General features: G+C 37.5%; 1 protein-coding gene across 15 annotated transcripts in view; it reads right to left on the reverse strand.

Annotated features, from left to right (window-relative positions):
• Positions 1 to 13,500, reverse strand: part of AHI1 (Abelson helper integration site 1) — a 220,960-nt gene that overhangs the window by 127,102 nt on the left and 80,358 nt on the right. For all 15 annotated transcript variants that reach the window (XM_055264859.2, XM_063631260.1, XM_063631258.1 and 12 more), the window contains one exon: positions 305 to 501. In XM_055264859.2, the coding sequence (XP_055120834.2) occupies positions 305 to 501 (197 nt within the window). The remainder of the gene's footprint in view (positions 1 to 304; positions 502 to 13,500) is intronic.

The following is a 13,500-nucleotide window of genomic DNA, read 5'->3' on the forward strand; positions in this document are numbered from 1 at the left end:
TCCTAGGAGATGGAGTCGTACCCATATGCTAAGTGTGGTCATCTGGTTCAGAGCCCTCCCTGATCACTAGGTGCTGGGCTAGTCTTTACAGAGATATCAAGTCAGAACAACATGATAGATTATCCTAAATTCAGGTTGTCTGTTGCAATTAAGGATTTAGGAATAAGTACCTGAAAGGAACCATAAAAGTATAAGAAGGTCTAATTTTAAGTAATTAACTTACTTCATTAAATGAATATTTATTGGCATGGCAATGTAAAACAGGAAATAGTTTAAAAGTTTCAACTGCATAAAATAAACTTACTGTGACAGATTCAAGCCTCTGTTTTACTAGCTGCATCTTTGTTGAAGAATTTTCAGTGTGGACAAATTCATCAATCTGAAAAGAGCCTTGATGGGGTAGTTTTGGACAGGTACATAGGGCATCTTGACTTTGGTGTATTCCAGGTAATGGAAATGTTCCATTGTAGCGTTTGAACATTTCAGCCTCCTGCTGGGCAACTGAAGAAATGAATCCATAATTAGTTAAATCATCACAGCAAAAGCATAATCAAGCCCTAAAACTGTAGCATTCAACAAATAATCAGAAACTGCATAACACATCCTAAAAACTGGGTGATAATAAGACACCATGATTAGCAAAATTTGAAATTATTCAATGCTATAAAATCATAATGAAGGAAATAGAATTTCAGGTCAGGCAGCATTATAATTGAGCTGTGAAGGCCATGTAAATTAAAGTTAGTATAAATATATGTATTTTAACTTTAAATATATGTATATAGAAAAATAATACTAAAAAATCAAAGGCATAACAGAATTAAGGGAAATGCTAAAATAATATTTATTCACAAGCCTCTCTAAAACAACTATTTTCATATTTCTGTACCCTTCTTCATTTTTACACACACATTCTATGTAAGATATCGCAATGTAAATACAATTTAACATTTCTCAATTTAAATGCAAGTATTTCTTACATTTCTACAATGACGTAATTATCATTATTAAATGTTTTACAGTATCTCATTTAATGAAGCGCCGTAATTTTTTTTTACACATTCTCTTATACTGAATACAGTTGGCCCTCTGTATCTGTGGGTTCCCTATCCATGAATTCAACCAACTATGGATAAAAAATATTCAGAAAAAATAACAATACTATAAAAACTACAGTATGATAACTATTTACATAGCATTTATACTATATTAGGTATTATAAGTAATCTATAGATGATTCCAAGTATGAGAGAAGATGTCTACAGATTATATGCAAAAACTATGACATTTTATATAAGTGACTTTAGCATCCATAGATTTTTGGTATCCCCAGGGGTTCTGGAACTAGTCCTCTATAGATAACAAGAGATAACTCTGTTTATAGTGTTCTCTGTTCTCCCTTATAGATCATGCAAGAATAATTACTTTCATAGTTGACTTTGTTTCTTAACATAATTCTTATTTTGGATTTAATTCTTTAGAGTGATGAAGATAGCTCAAAGGGTGAATGTTTTGATGATGATTGATAATGATGATGATGATGATAATAACGAGCACGGTAGCATCTGTGCTGCACTTTGTATTTTTTGGGGTGCTATCACTTACATATTACCTCATTTGATCATTTAAAACACATGAACTTGAAAAATTTTAAATGTCTGTCTATATATACAAAGGAGAAAAAATATATAAACTCATCACTTAAAAAAGTATTTCCTTAGTTATATAATCTTGAAATGGAAAGCCTTCCAAAACGTGACATGAAAAAAAGAAATCTCAAAACAGGGATTCATAATATGGAATCAATGGATGAACCTTCAGGGAGTCTATGGACTACTGAAATTACTATGGAAATGTGAGTGTGTTTATATAAGCGTTTCTGGAAAGCAGATTCATAATTTTTATCAGGTTATCCATCGAAGGATTACCTGAGTCAGAAAAGGTTAATAATTGTCAACATTCTTATGGACCAATGAACAGATTTTGTAACATGAACATTTAAAGAGTCTTCATTAAAATAAAAAAACTTGCCAGGCACAGTGTCTCATGCCTTAATCCTGGCACTCTGGGAGGCTGAAGTGGGAGGATCACTTGAGCCTAGGAGTTAGAGACCAGCCCTGGTAAGACAGTGAGACCCTGTCTCTATAAAAAATTGAAAAATTAACCGGGCAGGGTGCCATGTGCCTGTAGTTTCCAGCTACTGAGGAGGCTGAGGTGGGTGGGAGGATTGCTTGAGACTGGAGGTCAAGGCTGCCACTGCATTCCAGTGAAGACTGGATGACAGAGCTAACATGATTTTTTTTTTTTTTTGAGATGGATTCTCACTCTGTCGCCCAGGCTGGAGCGCAGTGGCGTGATCTCAACTCACTGCAAGCTCCGCCTCCCGGATTCACGCCATTCTCCTGCCTCAGCCTCCCGAGTAGCTGGGACTGTGATTTTTAGATCATATTTAAGACTTAAATATATAAATAAACTACCACAACAAAAATTAAAAAGGAAATGATGTAATAGGGTTCTTCCATTTCTGACCACAATGGAGTAGGGACTAAATTTACTCTGCTGCTCGAAACTACCAAAAAATGGACAAACTGTATAAAAGAAAAAAAAAACTGTCTGTCTTTGCAGACATGATTGTCTAGGTAGAGCTAAAGTGGAGTAAGGCAAGTGAGGCACACAGGCAGCAAAATTTAAGGAGGTTCTCTCTCTGAGGTCCTGGCTCTATATCTGTGTAAAAATTCTAAATGGAATCTAAAAAAACAAGGCACTAGAATTGACTTTAGCAATGTTGCAGGAGATGAGATCGGAACACAAAAATCATCTATATGTCTATAAACAAGCAATTAAGAACCAAAAATTGAAATTAAAAAAATATATATGCCATTTACTATGGCATAAAAAACATGACATACTTCGAGAAAAAAAAAGGAGAAAGATGTGAAAGACCTGTATACTGAAAACTAAAACTATTGCTGAGAGAAACTGACAAAGCAATTTGTCATTGTGTTCATGGGGTGGTATACTCAATATTGGTAAGATGTAAATTATCCCCAAATGATCTGTAGATTCAATGCAGTCCCACTCAAAATTCCAGCAGGTTATCTTTGGAGAAATTGTAAAATAAATTCTAAAATCGACATGGAAATGAATATTACCTAGAACAGCCAAAACAACTTTGAAAAAGAACAGAATACCTGACTTCAAATCTTATAAAGCTACAGTAATCCACACAGTTTGCTACTGGCATAAAGATACGTAAATAGATCAACAGAATAGTAGAGAGTGCCCAGGGTGTATAGACAAAGTATAAAGGCCATTCAGTGGAGAAAAGACAGTTTTTCCAACAAATGGTGTTAGAATAGTTGGATATTCATATGTGAAAAAAGAACTTTGATCTATACTTTACAACATGTACAAAAGTAACTCAAAATGAACCACAGATCTAAATGTAAAACCTAAAGCTATAAGACTTCTAGAAAAAAACAGAGAACACTTTTGTGAGCTTGGGTTAGGCAAAGATTTCTTAGATACAACACTAAAATGCATAAAAGAACAAGCTGATAATTTGAACTTCATCAAAATCTCAAACTTCTGTTCTTTAAACTGTTAAGACAATTAGAAAACAAACCAGACTGGAGGAAAATACCTGCAAATCGTATGCCTGATAAAATACTTGTATACACAAAACACAAAGAAATCTCAAAACTCAATAATCAGAAAACAAATAGGACAATTTAAGAAATGGACAAAAGATTTGAAAAGACAATTTACTGAAGAAGCTATATGGATGGCAAGCATGCAAAAAAAGGTGCTCAGTATCATTAATCATTAGGGAAAAGCAAATTAAAACCACAATAAAATAGCACTGCATGGATATTAGAATGGCTAAAATTCAAAAGATTGGCCATTTCAAAGTTGGCAAGTACATTGATACACTAACGGTGGGAATGTTAAATGTTAAATGGCGCAAACACTTTAGAAAATAGTCTGGCAGCTTCTTAAGAAGTCAAACATACATCTGCAATATGATCCAGCCCTTCTGCTCCTAGAAATTTGTCCAAGAGAAATGAAGGCATATGTCCATACAAAGACTTGTATGTGAATATTTGGAGCAGCTTTATTTGTACTAGCTAAAACCTGGATACAACCCCAATGTCCATTGACAGGTGAATGGATAAACAAACTGTGGCATAGCCATACAATTAAACAACACCCAACAATATAAAGAATAAACGACTAATAAATGCTAAAACACAGATTTATCAAAGTAATTATAAGTGAAAGGAGCCAGATAATAAAAGAGTACATGGCATATACGGTTTCACTTATATACAATTCTGGAAAATGCAAACTAATTTATAGTGGTTGCCTGGGATAAAGGTGAGGAAGCAACAGAGCACAAAAGGGCACAAAGTAACTTTTGGGGATGAAATATGTTCATTATCTTGATTGAGGCAATAGTCTCCCAGGTGTATAAATGCCTAAACTTATCAGATAGTACATTTAAATACATTCAGTTTATAATATGCCAATTATACCTCAATAAAGCCATTCACCAAAAAAAAAAACAAATGACAAAATTGTAATGAAAGGGGTAATTAATCTTACTATGTAGAGTTCCCATGAAATCCATTAAAAATTAATAATCGAATAGAAAAATGGGCAAAGAACCATTAAAGAAAATTCACAAAAGAACTATGTGCCCAATAAAAATATATTTAACTTCACTAAAAATTAATTAGTAATAAAAATGCAAATTAGAAAGTGCTTTTTTTTTTTTTTTTTGCCTGTTTAACTGACCCATTGTATCTCAAGACATTATTTCCTGAGGAATGTAAGGGTAGCTAGTGTGTACTGAAGCACTATCTAAATGTTGAAAAAGATATAACAGTATAATTGTGCAACAACAGTTGTTTAAACTATGGTGTATTCATTTAATGAAAGGGAATTTAGCCACTAAAATTATATAAAGAAATTTAATTATCACAGTGGAAAACTGCTCATAATATATTATTCATTGGAAAAAATAAGTTATAAAACAATATAGACAGTATATACAAAAGGACGACCACTTTTTCAAGTTACCGGCCTTGGTTTCATGAACTATGAGTCTGAGATGATGCATATAAACAATATTAGGCATTTGATCTTTATATTCATGTACTATTTCATTCAGGCACTCTAAATGAAGAACAGCTCAATAATAATTGGTGTTCTCTCCCTGCTAGTGAGTACCAAAGGATATTATCAAGCGAGAGGACCTGATTACACTCCACCCTTTTAGTGATGTACATTCCTCAATACCAATTACTGTTTTTAAGAAGTGTAGCCATTTCTCTGTAGATTGTTGTGGATTTGACTATTATTTTTCATTACACATTTTGAACTTTTCTCCAAAACAATCAGAACACTTACTAACCTCAACTATTCAAAGACTGCTTACAGAACAAGAGAAACTTTAAAGCTGTAAAAGAAAACAAGTGCTCCATGAACTGGAATTTGGAATGTTTAACATTAGTAGGTGGGTTTCAGGAATAAATAAATAAATAAATGCATATCATGTTTCATGATCTTTGTCTTATTTGCTTTTTAAAATTGTCCTTTCAACATTTAATTGTGTTTTGCTGCTATGAATGGAAAATAAAACTGGGTTTAATTATTTAATGACATTTTTTAACTCCCTGTATTTTCTCTGAGATTGTGTACCTACCAACCATGATTTCATTTTATTTATTTATTTTTTTTGATTTGTAATCTTTATATTGATAAAGCGTCTTGCCTCAATGTTGATAGCTGCTGACCGGTCAGGGTGGTGGTTGCTGAAGTCTGAGGTGGCGTGGCAATTTATTTTATTTTATTTTATTATTATACTTTAGGTTTTAGGGTACATGTGCACAATATGCAGGTTTGTTACATATGTATACATGTGCTGTGGTAGTTTGCTGCACCCATTAACTCGTCATTTAGCATTAGGTATATCTCCTAATGCTGTCCCTCCCCCTTCCCCCACCCCACAACAATCCCTGGAGTGTGATGTTCCCCTTCCTGTGTCCATGAGTTCTCATTGTTCAATTCCCACCTATGAGTGAGAACATGTGGTGTTTGGTTTTTTGTCCTTGCGATAGTTTACTGAGAATTATGGTTTCCAGTTTCATGCATGTCCCTACAAAGGACATGAACTCATCATTTTTTATGGCTGCATAGTATTCCATGGTGTATATGTGCCACATTTTCTTAATCCAGTCTATCGTTGTTGGACATTTGGGTTGGTTCCAAGTCTTTGCTACTGTGAATAGTGCTGCAATAAACATACGTGTGCATGTGTCTTTATAGCAGCATGATTTACAGTCCTTTGGGTATATACCCAGTAATGGGATGGCTGGGTCAAATGGTATTTCTAGTTCTAGATCCCTGAGGAATCGCCACACTGACTTCCACAACGGTTGAACTAGTTTACAGTCCCACCAACAGTGTAAAAGTGTTCCTATTTCTCTACATCCTCTCCAGCACCTGCTGTTTCCTGACTTTTGAATGATGGCCATTCTAACTGGTGTGAGCTGGTATCTCATTGTGGTTTTGATTTGCATTTCTCTGATGGCCAGTGATGATGAGCATTTTTTCACGTGTTTTTTGGCTGCATAAATGTCTTCTTTTGTGAAGTGTCTGTTCATGTCCTTGGCCCACTTTTTGACGGGGTTGTTTTTTTCTTGTAAATTTGTTTGAGTTCATTATAGATTCTGGATATTAGCCCTTTGTCAGATGAGTAGGTTGCAAAAATTTTCTCCCATTCTGTAGGTTGCCTGTTCACTCTGATGGTAGTTTCTTTTGCTGTGCAGAAGCTCTTTAGTTTAATTGGATCCCATTTGTCAATTTTGGCTTTTGTTGCCATTGCTTTTGGTGTTTTAGACATGAAGTCCTTGCTCACGCCTATGTCCTGAATGGTATTGCCCAGGTTTTCTTCTAGGGCTTTCATGGTTTTAGGTCTAACATGTAAGTCTTTAATCCATCTTGAATTAATTTTTGTATAAGGTGTAAGGAAGGGATCCAGTTTCAGCTTTCTACATATGGCTAGCCAGTTTTCCCAGCACCATTTATTAAATAGGGAATCCTTTCCCCGTTGCTTGTTTTCGTCAGGTTTGTCAAAGATCAGATAGTTGTAGATATGCGGCATTATTTCTGAGGGCTCTGTTCTGATCCATTGATCTATGTCTCTGTTGTGGTACCAGTACCATGCTGTTTTGGTTACTGTAGCCTTGTAGTATAGTTTGAAGTCAGGTAACGTGATGCCTCCAGCTTTGTTCTTTTGGCTTAGGATTGACTTGGCGATGCGGGGTCTTTTTTGGTTCCATATGAACTTTAAAGTAGTTTTTTCCAATTCTGTGAAGAAAGTCATTGGTAGCTTGATGGGGATGGCATTGAATCTATAAATTACCTTGGGCAGTATGGCCATTTTCACGATATTGATTCTTCCAACCCATGAGCATGGAATGTTCTTCCATTTGTTTGTATCCTCTTTTATTTCATTGAGCAGTGGTTTGTAGTTCTCCTTGAAGAGGTCCTTCACATCCCTTGTAAGTTGGATTCCTAGGTATTTTATTCTCTTTGAAGCAATTGTGAATGGGAGTTCACTCATGATTTGGCTCTCTGTTTGTCTGTGATTGGTGTACAAGAATGCTTGTGATTTTTGTACATTGATTTTGTATCCTGAGACTTTGCTGAAGTTGCTAACCAGCTTAAGGAGATTTTGGGCTGAGACAATGGGGTTTTCTAGATATACAATGAGGTCATCTGCAAACAGGGACAATTTGACTTCCTCTTTTCCTAATTGAATACTCTTTATTTCCTTCTCCTGCCTCATTGCCCTGGCCAGAACTTCCAACACTATGTTGAATAGGAGTGGTGAGAGAGGGCATTCCTGTCTTGTGCCAGTTTTCAAAGGGAATGCTTCCAGTTTTTGCCCATTCAGTATGATATTGGCTGTGGGTTTGTCATAGATAGCTCTTATTATTTTGAGATACGTCCCATCAATACCTAATTTATTGAGAGTTTTTAGCATGAAGGGTTGTTGAATTTTGTCAAAGGCTTTTTCTGCATCTATTGAGATAATCATGTGGTTTTTGTCTTTGGTTCTGTTTATATGCTGGATTACATTTATTGATTTGCGTATGTTGAACCAGCCTTGCATCCCAGGGATGAAGCCCACTTGATCATGGTGTATAAGCTTTTTGATGTGCTGCTGGATTGGGTTTGCCAGTATTTTATTGAGGATTTTTTCATCAATGTTCATCAAGGATATTGGTCTGAAATTCTCTTTTTTGGTTATGTCTCTGCCAGGCTTTGATATCAGGACGATGCTGGCCTCATAAAATGTGTTAGGGGGGATTCCCTCTTTTTCTATCGATTGGAATAGTTTCAGAAGGAATGGTACTAGTTCCTCCTTGTACCTCTGGTAGAATTTGGCTGTGAATCCATCAGGTCCTGGACTCTTTTTGGTTGTTAAGCTATTGATTATTGCCACAATTTCAGAGCCTGTTATTGGTCTATTCAGAGATTCAACTTCTTCCTGGTTTAGTCTTGGGAGGGTGTATTTGTCGAGGAATTTATTCATTTCTTCTAGATTTTCTAGTTTATTTGCGTAGAGGTGTTTGTAGTATTCTCTGATGGTAGACTGTATTTCTGTGGGATCGGTGGTGATATCCCCTTTTTCATTTTTTATTGCATCTATTTGATTCTTCTCTCTTTTCTTCTTTATTAGTCTTGCTAGCGGTCTATCAATTTTGTTGATCTTTTCAAAAAACCAGCTCCTGGATTCATTAATTTTTTGAAGGGTTTTTTGTGTCTCTATTTCCTTCAGTTCTGCTCTGATTTTAGTTATTTCTAGCCTTCTGCTAGCTTTTGAATGTGTTTGCTCTTGCTTTTCTAGTTCTTTTAATTGTGATGTTACGGTGTCAATTTTGGATCTTTCCTGCTTTCTCTTGTGGGCATTTAGTGCTATAAATTTCCCTCTACACACTGCTTTGAATGTGTCCCAGAGATTCTGATATGTTGTGTCTTTGTTCTCGTTGGTTTCAAAGAACATCTTTATTTCTGCCTTCATTTCGTTATGTACCCAGTAGTCATTCAGGAGCAGGTTGTTCAGTTTCCATGTAGTTGAGCGGTTTTGAGTGAGTTTCTTAATCCTGAGTTCTAGTTTGATTGCACTGTGGTCTGAGAGACAGTTTGTTATAATTTCTGTTCTTTTACATTTGCTGAGGAGAGCTTTACTTCCAACTATGTGGTCAATTTTGGAATAGGTGTGGTGTGGTGCTGAAAAAAATGTATATTCTGTTGATTTGGGGTGGAGAGTTCTGTAGATGTCTATTAGGTCCACTTTGTGCAGAGCTGAGTTCAATTCCTGGATATCCTTGTTAACTTTCTGTCTTGTTGATCTGTCTAATGTTGACAGTGGGGTGTTAAAATCTCCCATTATTATTGTGTGGGAGTTTAAGTCCCTTTGTAGGTCACTCAGGACTTGCTTTATGAATCTGGGTGCTCCTGTGTTGGGTGCATATATATTTAGGACAGTTAGCTCTTCTTGTTGAATTGATCCCTTTACCATTATGTAATGGCCTTGTCTCTTTTCATATTTGTTGGTTTAAAGTCTGTTTTATCAGAGACTAGGATTGCAACCTCTGCCTTTTTTTGTTTTCCATTTGCTTGACAGATCTTCCTCCATCCCTTTATTTTGAGTCTATGTGTGTCTCTGCACGTGAGATGGGTTTCCTGAATACAGCACACTGATGGGTCTTGACTCGTTATCCAGTTTGCCAGTCTGTGTCTTTTAATTGGAGCATTTAGCCCATTTACATTGAAAGTTAATATTGTTATGTGTGAATTTGATCCTGTCATTATGATGTTAGTTGGTTATTTTGCTCGTTAGTTGATGCAGTTTCTTCCTAGCCTCGAAGGTCTTTACAATTTGGCATGTTTTTGCAGTGGCTGGTACTGGTTGTTCCTTTCCATGTTTAGTGCTTCCTTCAGGAGCTCTTTTAGGGCAGGCCTGGTGGTGACAAAATCACTCAGCATTTGCTTGTCTGTAAAGGATTTTATTTCTCCTTCACTTATGAAGCTTAGTTTGGCTGGATATGAAATTCTGGATTGAAAATTCTTTTCTTTAAGAATGTTGAATACTGGTCCCCACTCTCTTCTGGCTTGTAGTTTCTGCCGGGAGATCAGCTGTTAGTCTGATGGGCTTCCCTTTGTGGGTAACCCGACCTTTCTCTCTGGCCGCGCTTAACATTTTTCCCTTCATTTCAACTTTGGTGAATCTGACAATTATGTGTCTTGGAGTTGCTCTTCTCGAGGAGTATCTTTGTGGCGTTCTCTGTATTTCCTGAATCTGAATGTTGGCCTGCCTTGCTAGATTGGGGAAGTTCTCCTGGATAGTATCTTGCAGAGTGTTTTCCAACTTGGTTCCATTCTCCCCATCATTTTCAGGTACACCAATCAGACGTAGGTTTGGTCTTTTCACAGTCCCAAATTTCTTGGAGGCTTTGTTTGTTCCTTTTTATTCTTTTTTCTCTAAACTTCCCTTCTCGCTTCATTTTATTCATCTCATCTTCCATCACTGATACCCTTTCTTCCAGTTGATTGCATCAGCTACCGAGGCTTCTGCAATCTTCGCGTAGTTCTTGAAACTTGGCTTTCAGCTCCATCAACTCCCTTAAGCCCCTCTCTTCATTGGTTATTCTAGTTATCCAGTCTTCTAATTTTTTTTCAAAGTTTTTAACTTCTTTGCTATTGTTTTGAATTTCCTCCCATAGCTCAGAGTAGTTTGATCGTCTGAAGCCTTCTTCTCTCAACTCGTCAGTCATTCTCCGTCCAGCTTTGTTCCGTTGCTGGTGAGGAACTACGTTCCTTTGGAGGAAGAGAGGTGCTCTGCTTTTTAGAGTTTCCAGTTTTTCTGCTCTGTTTTTTCCCCATCTTTGTGGTTTTATCTACTTTTGGTCTTTGATGATGGTGATGTACAGATGGGTTTTTGGTGTGGATGTCCTTTCTGTTTGTTAGTTTTCCTTCTACCAGATGGGACCCTCAGCTGCAGGTCTCTTGGAGTTTGCTAGACGTCCACTCCAGACCATTTGGCTGTGTGTCAGCAGTGGTGGCTGCAGAACAGCGGATTTTCGTGAGACCACAAATTCAGCTGTCTGATGGTTCCTCTGGAAGTTTTGCCTCAGAGGAGTACCTGGCCGAGTGAGGTGTCAGTCTGTCCCTACTGGGGGGTGCCTCCCAGTTAGGCTGCTCGGGAGTGAGGGACCCACTTTAGGAGGCAGTCTGTCCGTTCTCAGATCTCCAGCTGTGTGCTGGGAGAACCACTACTCTCTTCGAAGCTGTCAGACGGGACATTTAAGTCTGCAGAGGTTCCTGCTGAATTTTTGTCTGTGCCCTGCCCCCAGAGGTGGAGCCTATAGAGGCAGGCAGGCCTCCTTGAGCTGTGGTGGGCTCCACCCAGTTCGAGCTTCCCAGCTGCTTTGCTTACCTAAGCAAGCCTGGGGAATGGCGGGTGCCCCGCCCCCAACCTGGCTGCCACCTTGCAGTTTGATCTCAGACTGCTGTGCTAGCAATCAGCGAGACTCCGTGGGCATAGGACCCTCCGAGCCAGGTGCAGGACACAATCTCCTGGTGTGCCGTTTTCCAAGCTCGTCAGAAAAGCGCAGTATTAGGGTGGGACTGACCCGATTTTCCAGGTGCCGTCTGTTACCCCTTTCTTTGACTAGGAAAGGGAACTCCCTGACCCTTTGCGCTTCCCGAGTGAGGCAATGCCTCGCCCTGCTTCGGCTCGCACACAGTGTGCTGCACCGACTGTCCTGCACCCACCGTTTGGCACTCCCTAGTGAGATGAACCCGGTACCTCAAACGGAAATGTAGAAATCACCAGTCTTCTGTATCGCTCACGCTGGGAGCTGTAGACCGGAGCTGTTCCTATTCGGCCATCTTGGCTCCACTCTCAGCAATTTCTTAAAATAAGACAACAATGGGCCGGGTGCAGTGGCTCATGCCTGTAATCCCAGCACTTTGGGAGGCTAAGGCGGGCAGATCACTAGGTCAGGAGATCGAGACCATCCTGGCTAACATGGTGAAACCCTGTCTCTACTAAAAATACAAAAAATTAGCCGGGCGTGGTGGTGGGCGCCTATAGTCCCAGCTACTCAGGAGGCTGAGGCAGGAGAATGGCGTGAACCCCGATTTCATTTTAATTCGAGTGAGCAAACATGCACAGAAATGGCCCAGAAGCACATATACCTACGTAAGCAACAGTTACATAGTAAGTTAGTAAGATTTCAGTATTTTTCATTTTACTCTTTTTGTCAAACTATTTTCTAAGTATTATAATACGCTAAACATGTATTATTTTTCTTTCTTAAAAATGACACTGGAAAAAAAGTAACAAAAAGCAGAGCCTAATTATCTCTTTCTTGTTTTTCCAGGTATTAATATGCCTTTCAGAAGGATTAAAATGGCCCAAATGAAAGCAGGTAACACAAATAAATACAAACAATTATGAATACTTGTTTTTGTCATCTGAAGGAAATTTTCTATACAAAAGCCAACTGACTGGTATTCAAGGGTTCAAATTAAACACCCTATTTTATCTTTAACACCTTTAGTTCTGTGAAGGCAGCCACAAAAAAATCTGTAGAAATATTCATAAAGACTTAGTTTCTCAGATACTAGAAACAGAAGCTGTTCACAAGTTCTTGTGCTCTTCCCCCTCCTCTAGCCTCCACAAATATACACATCAACCTGTGTCAGACTATACAGATTATTTCACTGTAAAATATTAATAGGATTTAATAGATGACTTCTGATATTCCTTCAAGCTCTATGCTTTTAACATTTCAGGGGTTTCTAAAACACTTTGACACAGGCCATGGTTGGAGTATAATTTTGCAATTAAGTAACTCTATTTCTTCACTTTGTCATTACCTTTTGTGTTAATTTAACTTTGCACATTTAAAATTTAGCTCTAATCTAACCTGATATGTTTAAAACTCATAATTTTAAGTCTCACTCCCATCTTTTCCTCACTTTTTGAAGAGCTGTCATGTACCATGCACTAAGCAGATTCTGGAAATACAGACACTGGCCCCACCTGAGGTTTCGACCTTCTGAAGGAGTATAAATTACTGCAAGGTGCTAAGTAGTATAGCAGAGGAATGGACAGATGATGAGAGCACAGAGATGGCAACTACATTTGCTTAAAGAAATGTTATATCCATCAAAATCCTTCTAAATTTACTTCTAATAGGCTATCATTTGGGATTCAAAATTTTACAAAATTAAAAAATTCTTAAAATGTTTTTATGATGGAAAATCCTTTGATTTATATAATAAGCTTGGTGCTTTTGTGTATGTTCTTGAGTTAAACAATTATGAAAAAATAATGTGGTTTTCTCAAGAGATTTTTATCTTTATAGGAGGAAGGATGGAGGAAATAAGATATTTTAATCCACTGCCCTTTGCATT

The sequence above is a fragment of the Symphalangus syndactylus genome, chromosome 2 (genome assembly GCF_028878055.3).
Source record: "Symphalangus syndactylus isolate Jambi chromosome 2, NHGRI_mSymSyn1-v2.1_pri, whole genome shotgun sequence".
Classification (NCBI taxonomy): Eukaryota; Metazoa; Chordata; class Mammalia; order Primates; family Hylobatidae; genus Symphalangus; species Symphalangus syndactylus.